This window comes from Haliaeetus leucocephalus, unplaced genomic scaffold (genome assembly GCF_000737465.1).
Source record: "Haliaeetus leucocephalus isolate CR32 unplaced genomic scaffold, Haliaeetus_leucocephalus-4.0 Scaffold773, whole genome shotgun sequence".
Taxonomy (NCBI): domain Eukaryota; kingdom Metazoa; phylum Chordata; class Aves; order Accipitriformes; family Accipitridae; genus Haliaeetus; species Haliaeetus leucocephalus.
The window spans coordinates 3,911,869-3,929,224 of NW_010973209.1; the positions used below are offsets into that span (position 1 = coordinate 3,911,869).

The window sequence follows — 17,356 nt, forward strand, 5'->3', positions numbered from 1 at the left end:
CCCCGACCCGCCGGCCCGCCGTCGCCATGGCGGCACTGGCGGACGCCGCGCCGCACCTACCAAGGCGCGAGGGTGGCGGGGGGGGAGGGCAGCGTGTCCGCCTCCTCTCCCGCCCCCCCCTCCGCGGGGAGCGTGGTAGCGCCCGGGCTGGGCGAGGGGCTGCAGGGCGAAGCCACTTTCCGCCTCAAAATGGAACTATTTCTTTCTAGCGGTGTTCAGAAACGGTTTTCTGCATTTTTTCCCTTAACTTCTAGTGAGAAATAATGATCATCTAGTGAGGAAAACAAGTACGGCTTTCTGTTGTAACGTAAACGGCCTTTATTTTAGGAATTCAGTGGGGTTTTCCCTCAGCAGAAGCGGGTCCCGGTGATGGCGGGCCGGGGCCCTGCAGGTGGGAAGTCTTGGCCATCCTCCTCGCTTTGCCTGCTGGCTTGGGGGGTCCCGTGGGTAACATCACGCATCCCCTCCGCGTGTGCCAGCCCCTTAGCTGACAGGACTTCCACATTTTCGGCACGTTTGGGTTTCAGAGCCGCCGGCAGACCGGTGCGGATGCAGTCCGAGAGAGCCGTCATGTCACGGTCGAGGTGACAAACCGAGGCAGAAGTCCCAGCGAGGGGGGAACAGCCTTCTTTCTTTCTAACACTTTGGACATCAGGATGCTTTCCTGCTTGGTGAAATGCAGCTGGATGCCCAGGTTTGGGGTCAGAATAAGATAATACAAGTCCCGGTTGGTTTGCAGCTCCCAGGGTTTCCTCCGCGGTCCCGTGCTTGAGGAGGAGGTGGCCGAAGCATGGCGTGAATATCTTCATAGCCTGCGTGTTCCCTTGCCGGGACCCTAGTCGCTGATAGCACCTGAGGTGGGATCGATGAGCTCTGTCTCTGGCAGTGGTTAATTAAATCCTCTGAGGATTTCAGGTAGATCAGTCTCTTCATTGCTAATAGGTTTCTGGGAGCACCGGTCCCATCTACCTGTCCCACTGTTTAAAGAAAAGCAGAATTGGCTTTTGGATTAAGGGTAGCTGCTTGTACTTCTGCTCCTTGGAATCATACTGATATCTGAACGCTGTAATATAAGTATCAGGAAACAGTGGCCTTTCTGCACATTGTATAGATTTACCGTTGCTATACATCTGTTTCCTTTCCACATCCAAACAGTTTCTCACTTATTGCAATGTTTTTGTCTGCTGGAGTCTTCTGCGTTGTTTCCGTATATCCTTCTGTTACGTATTGCGTGTTGGACTTCTGACTGACAACTGAAAGATAAACAGACATTTATTACTGATTTTGTAAAGGGGGTGTGTGTGTACCTGCATGATTTAAATATTTATTTTAAAATATTTGAAAAAGAAGGAAAGTTTGGAAAATATTTTGACAATAATTACAAGCCACTTTCTCTTTTAATGCAGTTTAGGTGCTGCAATAAACTCGTGTTGAAAAATGTTGGCAAAGTTCCCCCATTTTTGCTATGTGGGCTTATTCACCTGTGAAAGCTGCCTTTGTTTAGAAAAAAGTCCAAGTGTGGAGCAGAAATACCCCAGCTGAGGAGGCTGACAAACCTGCCTCGGTCTGTAGTCACTGGCTGGGGACAGGACTGATGAAGCACTAATGTTTTGTTGGTGGTGAAATCACGTAAGAGCCATTGAGGACAGTTTAACAATAGCAGTACTCCTGGTACATACCACGCATATTATTTTTAATAGTGTTTCAGTAGATTATATTTAGAAACTAGATAAACGCATTGTGATTGTCCAGTCTAACCTAGAAATTAAAAAGCAATGATTTTCATTTTGTACGGTTCTGCATCACTCTTGCTGAAGCTATAATCTCTGTGGTGGACCTCCAGGTATGAAAGGGTTGGGTTCAGAATATTCAGGTTTAAAACATGCAATTTGCAAATATTTCTGTATAGCAAGATTGACTGCAATCTGCTCTGGCTGTGGTCAGTAGCAATGCTCTACTTAGTTTATGTTGGTTAAAGCTTTTTACCGTTTCCATTCTTCATATGGCCCGGACTGTCTTCATTAGATTTGGATTTATAACTCTCCAGTGTCTGCTCTGAAACATCATTTTCTGTGCAGAAAACAAATGTAATTAAGATGGTGAGATTTTTCCATGACTCTTTCTCACTCTCTGCCTTGAGCAAAAAAATCCTGAGAGACTAGTTATAAAATGGGGATCCAATCATCCTGATCATCTGAGAGAGATGCCTAGGACAACAATTTCTTTGGCTTTCATGGCACCTCGTGTCAGCTGAAGCATGGCCCAAGGCCGTCAGTTACAGGGACTCTTCAACAGTTGTTTGGAACAAGTCACAGTCGCTATCTATGGGAGAAGGATGTTTTATTGGTGGCTGGAGGAATGGTGTCTTGTCTCCACTTAACAGGCTCCTCAGCTCTCCAGCCCCTCTGAATAAAGCAGCATCAGCAGTTGCTCTGACAGGGCCATCACCCACCTCTCTTCCACGCTCCATGAGCTTTTTTCAGCTTCCTCATAAAAAGCAGGACAATGATGAGCAGCACGAAAATCAGAGCAGCCACCAGGATTGGCAGCAAGAGATTATTCTGCTTCTTTTTGATGCCTTCAGATTTCAGATCTTGCTCTGTAAAAGAGGCAGGTGTATGTTTGTGTTGTTAAATAGCTTCCCGTGCGTCTCTGGTAATTAAGAATGATATATCCTGGACAAGGCCAGATGAACATGGTGGGAGACCAGAAGTCACTTTATTGGACTTAAGTTTAGGATGCGAGGTCAAATTTTTTCTTCTTGTATGAACAAGAAAAACTGATTGAAATCAGTGGACTCGTGCTCTGGCACAACAAACAGTAAAATTTAAAATTTTCTAGATGATAAAAATGGTTGTGTTTCTGTGGTCCCTCCCCAAGATTGGAAGCCAGCATTACCCTAGTGTACTGACAAAAGGTTTGAAGGTGGATACACGATCAGAGAGAACCAGCTTGGTGTAAGAAAGCTCGTTGCGTGTTTGGAAGCTGTCATTAAAGAGTTCGTACCGAAGGTGATGATGGAAATCACAGTTACGTTTTCACTTGGTAGTGAGGCTTCTGTCCTGGAAAGTTCCTCTTCTGTGACATTGCCATTGAATGCTGTTTCAGTCCCTGGAGGAATGGAAAGAACAGTATTTCTCTGAAGGGCAAAGGGATACTTAAGAAATGCATATTTTCCCAGCAGCTTTGAAGTCCAGGGCACCTGGTACTGCAATGGAAAGGGACTTCTAGAGCCCTTGAGTTAAAGCTCTGTGCTCACTTCCTTAACACTGTATTTTGTTTTAATCTAGACCACCTAAGCTTTATGAACAGAAAATCCTGAGAATCTCATACACATTCTTGAACTCAATGGTTCCCCTTTACAGCCAAATTAAAACAAAGCTGAGCTTTGACTCTTTGGTCATTTTGGGGCTTTCCCTGCCCATCAATTTGCTTCTCTTGCTTGCAAACCCAGGAATGAGCATGTATCCTTTTCCTTAAAGCAGGTATTTTTTTTTGGTATTCATATCCCTGACTACTCTTTTACTGTCTTCATAGCTCACATTGTGCAGTCACCCATTGTGAGAATCCCTGTCCTTTGCCACCGCCACCCATGTCTGATGATGTAAGGTCGTACCGTTGGGGACACGATAACTTGGTGAACCAGCCAATTCTTCCTTTCCTGCTGCAGCTGACGTTACTTTGGACCCTGCACAAACAGAGAGGTGAGCTCTGGCTTTCTTATGCACACAGACAATATCTCCTTTGATTTGTAAAACCAAAATGATAACGCATGCTGTGGCTACCGAAACTTTACATTCATAAGAGATGTCCTTCCTTATCAGGTATGTAAGCACACCTGGTGAAAGTCCTGTTAAAAGGTTCAGGCTCCCTCTCCATGTACGTTTATCAGCGTACATAGGAATCGTTTATCGGGATGTAGCCGTTCTGTGACGTTTGTCATCATCGATGTAGCGCTTTTAAACAGATATAAGCAAAGACTTCATGTATTTCTAAACCAGCTGACTGGTTTTTTTTTCACTGCAGGGCCTGTCATGCCTGCGCCCACCTTGGTCGGTTTTGGCCAACCGATTTGGGCAGTGGAGCTCTCAATTCTTCAGCTGGAAACACCTCCTGCCTTCAGCCGCTGGAGCCTGCAGCCTGCTGCATGCCCAGGTAAGCCTTGTTGCACAGTGCCACCTACTGCAACCGGCTGGAGAGGTCCCAGCCTGGGCTCACCTGCTGCCAGAGCTGCTGCTGCTGCTCCTGCTGATGCTCATGTTCTTCTGCAGCGAGCCAGAGAGGCTTTGCCTGCTTTCATGGCTGTAAAACTGAGGGCTCCCCGCACAAGCAGGAAGTGCTGGGGGTTTTATGGCACATGCTTGTTTGTAACGTGGAAGGTAACGCTGTTCTCAGTAGCATTTCTGTCCTGGTTTTGTTAAATGCGTGTGACTAAGACCAAACTTACAAGTAGATGCGGTGTCTGGTTGGAGGTTTTGCTGGGTTGGTGTTGGCGCTGAGCTGGTAACTGCTGGATCCTCTGGTAGTGCAGAAGGGATGGTTGTTTTTTTGGATCCTAAAGGCACCCACCACCCCCCAAACACAAGATAAAAATCAGAAGACACACTTTGCCGTTGAACTGATCCTTGAAAAATGAAACCTGCCCTGGACATGCCATGCTCCTGACTGTTTGGGTGCTCTATCTGATCAGAGGTTGTACTTAGAGTCCTACCCTCCCACCTTCAGCTTCCCTGTCCTCTGAATATATTTACCGCTAAGAAATGAATTAAAAAATGAAAGTGAAACACTTACTGGTATGCTGTGGGTAGCTTGGAGCGGAGGCCGTGCTGCTGTTCAGGTCTGACACTGCTGCGGTCACTGGGGAAAAAAACCAAAGTGGTTCTGAAGGCTGTGCAAAATGTCCCTCAGTGCTGATGGCAACTGGGAATAGATGCCATATTTATCTCACCTGTGCATTAATTAAAAAGAGGCCAAGCAATTAATGCCTACCTGCAGATTGCTCATTCTGAGAGACATGCGAAGCTGGTGCAGGATTTGGTTTTGTCGCTGAAAAAACCCGACAACAGTACAACTTTCAGAGCACTTCGTAAGCATTTGTTGAATCAAGCAATATAAGGAAGAATGAAGTAAGAATAATTAGATCCATCCCAAAGATGAGTAAATAGGCAGAAGGCAAACTGAGAATTATTGGGCAAGCAGCTTCAGTGTTAATTTACAATATTTACACCCTGCTCGCTTTCCAGGTGCATGTGTCTAATATGCAGGAGATACGGGAAGCTCACAGCTTTTTGAGAACATAAACTTTGAGTTATCTTTAAAACTTTACGACAAACATCACCTGAATCCTAGCAGCAGCATTGGAGAACTGACCTGCCTGGGCTGCTGTGGCTTAATGTTTAATGAATTTTAAGGTAGTTAAGAAGCAGGAAGAAGCCCCAAAATCTTAGTTTGGAGTTGGTCTTTGCCCCAGGTAGCCCTCTCATTTAAAAATAGATCCCACACATGGGGCAGTAGGCTATAGTCTTCAGCTTTGCGTATGTATCTGCATAACTTTCGCCACTTCAGAGTGGTAAAAATCTGCTGAGGGAGCCTGTGATACCTGTCCTAGGGAGGTCCTCAAACCGGAAAGATGCCATCAGCTTCTCTTCCCTTAGTGCTTGGTGGTGAACGATGCAGCTGGCTGTTGAATTGGGCCCATAGGCGAGGACTGTCAGCGTGCTGGTTGTGGTCCATTTCTTCCCATCAGCTTCTAACTTGTGCTTAGTGTCACCTATACACCCATTGGAAGAAAACGTTTAAGTGCTTTCTAGTCAAGAGCAATTTAATGAAAAACCTTCCAGGCACAATCTGCATTACTTTGCTCTGCTAAAGCAGCACCTGATTACTGTGCACAAGTGGTTCATTGTGTAAATGGATTACATGGGAGCCCAAAGGCAGCAAGGTCATGTTTTCTTCCTTGGCAGTTAAGTGCAAACCTTGCTGCACCTCCTGCGCTCAACCCACAGCCTCTGCTCAGTTTCATGACACATGTGGGGAAATTCCCCGACAGCACCCTGCAGGACCGCAGTGAAACGTCCAAACGCCCACCAGCACTTTTGCTCCTTACTGAACAGAATAAATTGCTTTGCTGTGTGCCACAGCCACGCATGGCCCGCAGTGGGGAGCCTCAAGGCAAGGACCTGCTGTTTTGCAGCACGATTGAGATCTAGAAAAGTTCTGATTCTGCTATGTGATATTCAAGGGCATTGAATTTGTGTCTTAATAGCTGTGGATTTGTTACCCCAAACATAAAAAGAAGTTGTGCAATAAAATAAAATAAATATGGATGTGCAATGTTTAGATTGTAATAAATAAACACGTATATAACTCTATGAAATCTTGTGCAAGTCCTCCATCATCCGTATAGTGCAGGTTTGACTCTTCCCCTTTTGCAGCTGGGCAAAGTTAAACACAAAGATTAATTGCCTTGCCATAATGAATTAGAGAGAGCCATGTAACTTGTCTGATGTAGTTCCTAGTCCTCCAGGTAATACTGACTTCTACTCATTTATATGATACGGAAAAATAAAGATGTATTTCATGTGACACAAAGAGACATGTTTGAATAGCTCTGGTGGAGAGGAAAGTTTTTTCAGATGTTTACTTTAAATGCCATTGGGGACACAATAATTTCTACTGTTTGTGTATAATGTAGAGGTTCTCTGGAAGCAAACTGATGCTTTCTCTTGATCTGTTACCCTTGGTAACACCCTTATGTCTTAAAGGAAGGAAATTCCTTGTTTCCAAATTAGCCTTTACAGATAACTTGCTGTATCATATAGACCAGTATTTCTCAACCCTCTTTTCCATCCCCAGCAGGGTCATGTAAGAGCTCAAAAGGATTTCGGAGTGTTTTTGCTAGGAAGGAAATAATCTTTGTCAGCAACAGCTCAGTAATTACAACTGGTTCGCTCCTGCTGAGCCCTGGTGGAACTGAGGTGTTGCCAGTAATTAAGATGTATTAGCTATTTTCTGATTAGTATAAATATTTGCAGTAAGTGATTAAAGCTGAGAATGGAAGGGGGAGGAAGGAGTGTTCCTCAAAGACTGTCATCCACAAAAAAAAGGAAAGACACATGCAGAAAGTTTGAGAAACAGTGAATTAGGGCAGTTATTTTTTCCTTTCTCTAATTCGCGTCGGCCACAAGCAGGCCGCATGGTGAAATCAGCACCTCTTCATGCAAATATTCCTTTCTCTGAAAACCAGCCACAGATGAAATCAACCACCCAGACACCGCACAGGCCCTGCACTGCTTAATTACATTCCAGGTGCCTGTGGGGCGGGAGGTGGAAGGTTAGGTAGTTCTTCCTGGGATGGCTTGCTCTAAGGGCTGACGGGGTTAATGCTACAGAGGTAAGGAGGAGATCAAGGTTAAGTATAGGTTTTTGCTAAGACAAGTGGAGAAATGCATGGTTGGCTTTATGTGTCGTGGGAGGTGTTTAGTGTCTGAGTTGCGTGTTGTGATGTTACAAATGATGTCCTTTATCAGGCCAGAAAAGAGGTTGTTTCAAGTTTAAGGAAACCCCTTGTTTTAGAAGAACACTGGGAAAAATGTATATAAAAACGTAGAGGTGACATACTGCTTCCCTGAGCTCTTCATAACCTTCACAGCTGGTATTCTCCAAAGCCCTTATAGTCACACACAGAGTCCAGCTCTTCCCAAACACATGCAGGATTTTAGAACCTGCTTTTCCAAGACCTATGCGCTGCTCCAGAGCACCTTTCCCCCTGCAATTGCAGATAGCTCCCTGCCCTGGCTTTCATGTCCCTCACTTGCCAGCTATGCTGCTTCCCCTGAGTGCAACTCCTTTAAGCATAGGGCTTTATGCTGATGCATTAATCCCTGTGTATCTGGCAGCCTGGATATTTTTCTTTAGTCTTGAGTTCTAGCTATATTGAGGCCAGCACACTTCTCTCTTTTTTTCTAGAGCTCTTAGTTAAAAAAGCCATCTTGGGGCTGGGGGGAGGAAGATTAGTCTAAGCTTTGAATATGTTGCTTGATGATGCAAAATACAAATAAGAGCTTGTTGATACGTGAAGGAAAATGCATTTTCATCTATGGGTATTTTCCTCACACTGTGATACAGATGTGCATTTCCTTTCCACTGTGCTACAGTTACAGCTAGTAAGGTAGTTATTATTAGAACATGGCCTTCAAAAGCAGCTGTTTATATCATACACAAATTAAATCGAGCTATGTGGTGGCTCTGTTCCTCCTCGCTTGTGTCCACCCAGATGCGTGCAGACCTCTCACTGCTGGGAGCGTTGCAGGGTGGTGTGGGCTGAGTTTCCTGAGCTCTCTTCTTGCTCCTGCTAGTGAGCTGCCTGGCTCTGAACACATTAATGAGAGAGAAATGCTGCTGGTGTGCCTGTGAGCTGCTCAGCAAAGCTGAGGAAAATCTGTCTACTATTTACAATATGGAAATAGTGATAATGGATTTGTTAACAGACTTTATACTGGGGCTTTGAAAATTGTGCCTCCACAGTTTTGGTTTCATTTTATTTCAGCGGAATTTCCCTGCAGACTCTCAAGGGATTTTGGTGCCAAGTGGTGGTGGTCTGCCCTGAATGTGAGCAAAGCAAATGAGCCCTCTCCCTTGCACAAATACTGGAATTTAGTGCTGATTTTTCTCCAAACCTGCACCATGGGGTCCAAGTTGTACTAAATGAGTGGAGGATGAGTGGTAGCCCCAGCTGATGTGTTGCAGAAGGTGTTTCATCCTCCATTATTTTTACATGCGCCCAAGGCTGATAAGAAGAAATTGTTAGTAATCAATCCCTGGTCCTTTAACACTTACCAGGGAGCTCTATCCCATTGTCCAACAGCCAGGTAATCTGGGGCTGTGGTTTAGATCCTTGGGTATAGCAAGACAGTGTGATGTTCCTTTCTGTGTCTTGGGATACTTCCAGTACTGGATTAGAAGGAGTAGCTGCAGCAGTAAGATTTAGAATCAGTTATAGTACATCTTTCTACTCAGTTTTATGAATGGTTGCATACATAGCATTATTTGGGGGGGACTGAGCTAAGACGAGGCTTATGTTGTGTTAAGCACCATACAACTGCAGGCAGAAACGCAGGTCTGCAGTTGAGGAGCTCGCTTTGTTGTTCTGCTCCTCTGGAACAAAGCAGGTGAAGGAACTTACCTAATACCTTGACAGCCTCGTCCTTGCTTTTGAACGGGGTGCTGTAGTAGAAGCATTTATATACGCCTTCATCGTGCACTGTTACGTTAGACAGTTGGATGGATAATTCATCCTTTGAATAACGGATAAGTTTGTACCTCTGATCTCTTAAAGCTGTAAGGAAAAGAAAACCCAGCATGCTATGCGTGTTGGTACATAAGAGGAAGACAGATAATCAAAGCAGTAATGAGTGAGGATCATTTTCTTTATTATATTTTTCTAATTCATCAGCACTTGATGTAAGGGAGCAGTTCTAGCATAAAACATTCCTAGCTGGTGCTGCGCTAGTACAGACGCAGTAGTAAATTGAAGAAGGGGAGATGTGTGCTGTCAGCAGGCAAAATGACATGTTTTTTCTTGCTTTTATTTTCAGGGGGTCTTGTTCCTGTATTCCCAGCTATTGTAGCAATTTGGGTTCTTTAAGTGCCTAGATGGATTAATACAAGCAAACATTGGGGTGTGAGGACATGATATATGGTCAGAAAAGTAGTATGATCTTTGAATATACAGCATAGATTCACAAACTGAGGACCTTTCTCTTCCCCATTCCCCAGGCCTTTGTTTGGCTTTGAAAAAATCACTTCCCCTCTTTGGGTGGTTTTTTTTGATATATAAATGAACACTATGGTCAGCACACACCTCTTTATTAACTGCTTATTGTTTGCCTGTTTTGCTTCTCCTACCCTTGTCTAATTACTTTGATTTTAATGAGACCATCTCCTAGGATATCTGTACTCTGCTGTACAGTTCCCTTTCTCTCTTTCTCAACTTTCTAGTCTTTGCTTCATTCCTCCTGCTGGATGACTCATGGGAGTCCTTGGGATCAGACCAGCAAGTCACATGGACTTTTCCCACAATCGCAGGATAGAAAGTGTAACTTTCTGCCCTTAAATTGAACTGAAACTGGGGCTGTCTACCAGTCATTAGGGAGAAAAAGACCTCAAAACCTATCTTTTTATTTTTAATTTTTTTAGCTTAGGTCTTGTTGAAATACAGAATTGGGAGAAAATCACAGCAGTACTATAATTTATGAAGTGATTAATTATTAAAGGATCTTTAAAACACCATGATGTAAGACTTGTAGCTAGCTTGTCATATTTTTAGCTATGAGACTGGAGGGAACTGATTCATGAAGTGGTTTACTGGAGAAGCAATGTGACTGAGATTCACAGTGGTGATTCAGAATAAATGAAAATGTCCATTGGCGCTGTAAAGTTTGGTTTCTCCCTAAATGAGGACTGTTTTCTTTTGTATTGCAGAAGGAAAATATTCAGTGTGTCTGACTTATCAAGGATCCAAATACTTTGCAAATTCTAGTCCTTGTGGGTGTTATATCACGCGTCTTACTGAAGGGGGAATTGTGGGATATGGAAACTATGGGTTGAATCCTCAGGTGATTTAAGACAGATACCGTTTTGTTCACTCGGGTTAGGGTCTGCTCCTATAGAGACTAGTGGATATGTTCTTTCCCTAACCTTATTAAATTGCTGTGTCAACTCAGCAAAACTTGAAGCATCAAAAAGGCTAGAGCCGTTAAAAGGTGGAGATGTTTAAAACTGGACATGGGCAGAATAAAGTGTCTCAGTCCAAAATTGTTTGCATAGAAAGAGAGTGTTTGTGGCTGTAGCTAGGGCCATAGAGAACTTGCATGAATGAAGGAATTATTGCTGCTCTTGCCTACCTCTACAGGGTAAAATACTGAGAACATACATATATGTAAAAAATAGAGATAACTGATGGAGAGGCGATTTCCTCCTAGGTCTTGCAGTTCTTGGGTGCATGATTGGACTAATAGACTACAACAGGAGAGGGGAACTCCTGCCATAGCCTGCTGTGGTTTTTGGAAGCCTGGATGTCAAAGCAGCACAGGGCAGGTTGCAGTAGCCCTGTTTCCCGTATTGATTAGCTGTCAGTGGCTCAGCACTGAGGTTTTTTTGATCCCATTTGATTCTAATGGTTCATATGCATTATACTGAGAGTACTGAACTTGGGATCCTGGATTCCACAAGAAAATACATACATGTGTGAGTCATTTAAAATTGCTAATGAACACTCATCCCACTTGCTCTTGTAACTGAGTAAATAGGAGCAACAGTTACTCATTACGTTTTCCATTTAGAAATATTGGCAATACTTGCAGGAAATATTAGTAGCCTGGTTTGATGCAGGTGGCAAGACCTGGTGCCTGGGCTTCCCAGAGCAACCGAAGAGGACGCTCAGTTCCTGGGCAGTTTCAATGGGAGCTGGGTACCCAATGTCATTTGGCTAAATCCCAGTCATTATTATCATTAAAGCCTAAAGGCTTTAGCAAGCAGAGGTGCTGACTAGGTACTGTACAAATGGGGAAGACCAAGGCAGTCCTTATCTTGTAGAGCTGTCGAATTTAGGCCAACAGGAGGAGAGATAAGGACAGAGAGACATGAGTTGTAGGGAGTGGAAAGGAACACAATAATTGTAACTTCGGTTTTGTCAGCACATATTGGAAATCACTGCTTGTTTTCTAAAAATTTCCTCTTGATGCACATCGAATTTGCCGATGAGAGGAAGAGTACCCAGGGCTTTCAGGCATGTCCACTCCTGTCTCTCTTGTAAGGCAAGAGTAGGCTTTTGTGCTAATCTCTTGGTGCTGGTGGTAACTACAGTTCATTGCTAAAAGCTCTAGTGCCAGACCACTCTTGTGGAGGTTTCCATTTCGTCAGCTTCTTGCCAGAAAGGGGCTGAATGTAAAACCACCTCGAGCAGTTGGGGAGCAGGTGAGTCAGACTGGCCATGGGTGGGAGCCAGGAAAGCACACTTCTGAGTGACCCTCCAGCCCCCCGTGGAAAGTGCTACATTCAGTTTTCACACTTACCCCGGTGGGTGTTTAGAAAAATGGCAAACCCGTGAGGGTTAAACCACTGCCGGGCTGAACTGTTGTCGCTGCTGAGGGTGCAGCGGAGATTTAGGTCCTCTCCTTCCTTTAGAGTTATGGTTTCACTGCCAGCTCCTGGAAAATCCCCTGCCAGAGATAAAGGGAAAAAACAAGTATTAAAATGTGACATGAAATAAAGCGACGATGTTTCACACAGAGTAATATGTCAACTTTCCTTTTTTCAAAGGCGTAAAGGTTTTTCTACATTAGGAAACTTGCCAATATGATTGCACCGTTATAAATAAATTACAGTCATTAGATAGGTCATCACAGTCACTGGGTAAGACTTGTACCAAAGGTTTGTGATCTTCACCTGCTAGCACAACCAGGTTTAGTTATTAAACATTATTCCACGTGAGTCAACGAAGAATTGATAGCAGACCCCTTTAATGCACATTCTCCCTGTATGTTAGCACAAACATTAATTTTCATCATTCCATGTTCCATTCTGGAGCTGTTGAACCTGATTTGCAAGTCTGTATGACTGAGCAGTGAATGATCAGCGCCTCTGAAAAATGAGGGGGTTTTATTCAGAAATTGTAATGCTGCAACTGCTTTGAACTGGCTTTGAAACTTCTTTCAAAGATAGGATCCACAAACCTGGCATGGCACAGGTTACTAAAATGAAATTTCATTTTCTCTCCTCCCAGTTAATTTTACAGATGGGCAGTAAAGTGTGTTTTTCTCTCCAGACATTCTAAGATCTATAATACATTTTGTGAAAATATTTGATGACCTGGAATGAACTGCCTTCCTCAGAAAAAAGCCTGTCCTGGAGAAATTACTAAGAGCAGTGCCTGGGTCAGAGTTAGGTAAATAGGCAGTAAGAGGGTTTTATTTTTCATTCCCGTTTTGTGTGTTTTGATTTTATTTTCCAGATAGCTGTCTGCTGCAAGTTCCTACTGCATACATAAGCACTGCAGTTTGGGGAAACAAATCTTTCTGGGCTTCAGGAAAGCTTTTCATTTTCTTAAAAACATTTTAAAATATACCAGAAATGAAAGTATCATAGGGCATTCTTGCTGGACCTGATCTTTTTACCACTAAAATCAGAGGAAGGACTTGTCTCCCTGTAAGACAGCAGTTTCTCCTGGGGATCTGTTGCCATGCCTTACCCTTGAGTTGAGCACACCCGACATTGCGGGGGCCAGACGTGGCCCAGGAAAATGGTCAGTGTTGTAGCTTGGGACTTCACAAATAGCAAATACACCATAGGTCTTTTCTCTTTCTTCGCTATCTAATTTTTGGAGTCTATAAGCTTGTAGAAGAGATTTCCTTGTAATATCTCAATATTTTTACTTCCAAATTTGTAAGCATCATGTATGCTGCTTTTGCTAAGGAGAAACTCTGCAATACAGATCTGCTGTCTATCCTTTACTGCCAGGAGACACCACAGGTTGGGTTCGACTGAATCACCGTGCGCCGGTGAGGCCCTGTTGAACTTAGAGTGGCCGTAGCTGATTTACCATCACATATGGCACATCAATGCCTTTGGCTTATATTTCCTCTTGATTCCACCTCCATTTCCTAGGGTTAGTGTCTCAGCTGGTTTTTCAGGGCTTGTGCCACGTGGGGGTCATTTGCAGAGGAGCGGTAGGAAAGGAAAACCTCCTTGCAGGGGTTCCACTTGTGAAGACCTGTGTCGGGAGGTGTATGCTGTTAAGGTAGCAGAGAGGACCTTGTCTGTGGTTTTGCACAGGGCCCTTCTGTGTTTTTTTGTAGCGATGGTTTCCTGTCGCTAACAGCACTGTGGGGTCTTTCAAGTCACACCTTTTGAGGTGAAAGCAGCAAGACTGAACAAGGAAAGGTGGGGGTGTTGCTTGCTTTTCTAAAAGAGAAGAAAGCAGCCCCCAGAACAGAGCATAGACGTAACTTCCATGGGAGACCATGACTTCATTCAGACCATGACTCACAGGTCAAATTTCCTTCCTCGCATGGGGGGCAGTTTGACATGGCTGTGGTCTTCAAGCCACTGTAGCCCACCACAGTACAGTCACTGGGGCATGGGAGATGCTGCCGTGCCAGCTCTAGGGGACTGTGATTCTTGTACTGTGTGGATCCTAGGTGCCCCAGCTACCCGGAAAAATTAGTCTGGCATCAAGTACAGTGATATATCCACCTTCTTGGCAAGAAAGGGCAAACATTTCTTGCTAGAAATTGTAGGATGCAACTGAACAGAATGGTTCGTGCCTCTGGTTACTATTATTTTAGCCATCAGAAAGTGCACAGAGAACTTGTTGCGGTGATATGCACTCAATGCATCATTTCAGAGTTATCTTTAAAACTGTAGCCTATAGAGACATCATGTTTAATGAGTTATTTTTGACCTGTGGCTGCCAACCTGTGACTGGGAGTCTGAATTAATTCTGATGGCCAAGAGCAGCTAGCGGTTGTCAGCAGGTAAAAATTCAGCATGCAGGAGTCTGTAGCAATACTGGGGGAAGAGGGATTGTGTGCTCAGAGTGGAAGCTGCTGATTTGGAGCAAGTCTAAAGGGCACTGCAAGTGCTGATTCAGCTAGAATGTAACCGACAGCTCCTTAAGGCCTGGCTTCTGTTAAACACAATCAATGGTAATAAAATATCCTAAGCATATGGTATTACAGAATGCTTTGTTGCTGTTTAGACACCGAGGTTTCACGTGGCCTCTGTTAACGATACCCTTGTGTGTGAGAGCATTAGCAAAGTGTCAGCAATAGCATTGCTATGGTTTCTCCTCCAGCATTTGTTGAGAAGGGAGAGGGACTATTGCTTCGGCCAGCACCAGGCTCGTGCGTGCAGTCCTCCTGCAAAGGTCAGGAGTGAAACCTGCAAGAATCCTGAGCTGTAAATAGCTGTCTTGCTGCTTTCCTTACTTAAATCTTTCTCTATTTGACGTGGTCAAATATGCATCTCTCACACTCTTCTGTGTATGAAAGACAGGAGATTAACAAAGTAAGTATAAGCTACATCCTCTAGTAGTAGGAGTAAGGAGATTGAGCATTTAAAGTGCTTTTCATTTTCAAAGTACTTTGCAAGTGCTTTCTAAACTATTCTGACTTCTTATATTAGCCTTTCTTTACACAATACATGAACAAAGGCATACACAGATATCCAAGCCATGGAAAGTAAGCAGTGATCCGCTATCCAAATTTAAGGGAGAATCTTTAGATTCCCCAATGCTTTGCCATCTCAAGCATGCCACCAGCTGCTAGGAGGTGAATTGGTCTCCTCGATGCCGGGTTTAGGAGTCAGCTGGAATCCAGCACCAGCGTGCTCTGGGAATTGGATGACAACGTGGCATTGCCAACAAGAAAACAACAGCAAAGCTGCCTTGCGCGTGGCATGCTGAAACTGGAAATGGAGCTCTCCAAGCTGGACTGCTTGCAAAAGGGAGATCGTGTTAAGACGATGCTTATCGCTTACCTTGCATCAGGAACAGAGCCGCGACGTGTAGCACCCTGGTGAAAGTCATGTTGCGGTGTGGGTGCAGGCGGACGGCGCTGGCTTCCTCTCTCTGCCGGGGCCGCTGCGCAGCAGGTCCCTTTTCAGCACGGGGGGAGCAGATTTACCGTGACTTCATCACTGCCGGGGTCTCTGCCTCCTTTCCTTCTCTCAGCTGTTCCACTCTCTTCTCCCCTGCTCCGTCTCATGTTTCCGACCGCTGAGAAATCGGTGACCTCACAGGTCCCTAAAATGAAACTGGTGGGTGACAGGACTGGGGGTATTTCACCTTGCACCCCCTCCGGCTCGCTCTCACTCAGCATCTGTGCGGGGGAGAGGTGTATGTGGCGAGGAGAAGAGGCTAAAGGTTGAGAGAAACGTGGGCCGGGGGTAAGCCCTGCTGCAGGGATGCTACGGGTGCGCTGTGTGCAGGATTTAATTCCTCAAGGTGGGGAGGCACCCAGGAAGGCAGAGCTTGTTTGGCGGACACTGCCGTAGTGCAGGAACTGGCAAGGTTGCTTGAAAACCCAGCTGTGCGGTTTAAATCACTGGAAAAACAGTCTTGGGTCACTCTGCGTCGCATACCGCCACGTGCACGGGAGGTTTGCTTTGCTCTGCTTGCAGGGATCCTGGCAAAACAAATAACGAGAGAATGGTAATTTGCTGTGTGTGGTTTGTGTCTCTCCGGGGAATGAAGAGTATTGGTGAGGTGGTTGTGAAAGGTTCTCTGAAGCATGGGGCAGAGGGATGACTACATCCCAGAGGACCGGTGGCAGAATCTGGGTTTCCCGTGTCCCCTTGAGGGTCTGATTATTTCAGGAGTTATCTGGAGCATCGCAAACCTTTTTGTGTCTCCTTGTGTGCAATGTCTAGTAACATCACAAGATTTATCCAAGCCTGTTGTAGGCAGAGCCTCTTTTTGTGGTGTAGCCACGTGTGCTGATTTCCAAAAAGGCTTTGGCACATCCTCTTCTGGCATTTCTCTGCAACTCCCCAACGTTTAGTGCAAATGACTAATATTGTCAAAATGAACTGACTTTAATAGGTAAGAAATATGGTTTAAAAACTGTGCATTTGCAGGACATGGATTTGAGTGAACTGGACAAAGTGGTTAATTATAAATACATTATGCATTTCACTTCTAATTTATTGGAACCTGTTTCCATTAAACTTTCAGGTGCATGGAAGTACATCATTCTATTAGTGTCTGTCTGATTGATAAAAGCTATGGCTTTTATGTTAATTGTAATAGAATTAGTTTTACTGAAAAACAGAGCTGTAGGCCATAAAGTTTAATGTAGATAGTTGGTTTGAAAGGAAAGAGTCTCACTGCCTGATAAAACTACTGCTGGATTAAAAAATCCAGATCAAGAAAGAAGGTATGTGTTGTAAAGGTAAGCATTGCTTTGGTTTAAAAGTTGTGCTTCCAGTTCCACACACCTAAACCCGACAGTAAAATAAATCTGGGGAAAAAAGCCATCCAGCTGTAGACACACTGAAGCCACCTGCCTCTGACCCAGTGGGAAAACTGTGTCCCTGTTCAATAGATGGAAAACCAGACTTGAGATGGTTTTGTGCCATCTGCTGTCAAATAAATGAACTTCATCTTCAGTGGAGGGAAGAAAAACGTAGCTCAAATTCCCCTTTCTCCTTGATGCTTCTGAGGTTTGCACCCCAAAATAGGATGCGGTGAGGGCAGCATTGCAACCCAAACTGAGAAACAGCCCTGACTCCCTTTTTATTTCAAGGTCCCAGTACAGCTGCTCTCTAGGCATATGCCCAGTACAGGTGTTTTTCCTAC

At 44.5% G+C, this 17,356-nt stretch overlaps 1 protein-coding gene across 1 annotated transcript; it reads right to left on the reverse strand.

Annotated features, from left to right (window-relative positions):
* Positions 1 to 1,122: 1,122 nt before the first annotated feature.
* CRTAM (cytotoxic and regulatory T cell molecule) lies at positions 1,123 to 15,586 on the reverse strand. Its single transcript, XM_010581490.1, has 12 exons — positions 15,538 to 15,586; positions 12,075 to 12,221; positions 9,185 to 9,337; positions 8,839 to 8,970; positions 5,600 to 5,770; positions 4,792 to 4,857; positions 4,448 to 4,555; positions 3,617 to 3,688; positions 3,007 to 3,111; positions 2,453 to 2,599; positions 1,987 to 2,070; positions 1,123 to 1,253 (listed from the first exon to the last, which is right to left on the reverse strand). The coding sequence occupies exons 1-12, from the start codon at positions 15,584 to 15,586 to the stop codon at positions 1,123 to 1,125; spliced, it is 1,365 nt and encodes a 454-aa protein (XP_010579792.1).
* Positions 15,587 to 17,356: the final 1,770 nt, after the last annotated feature.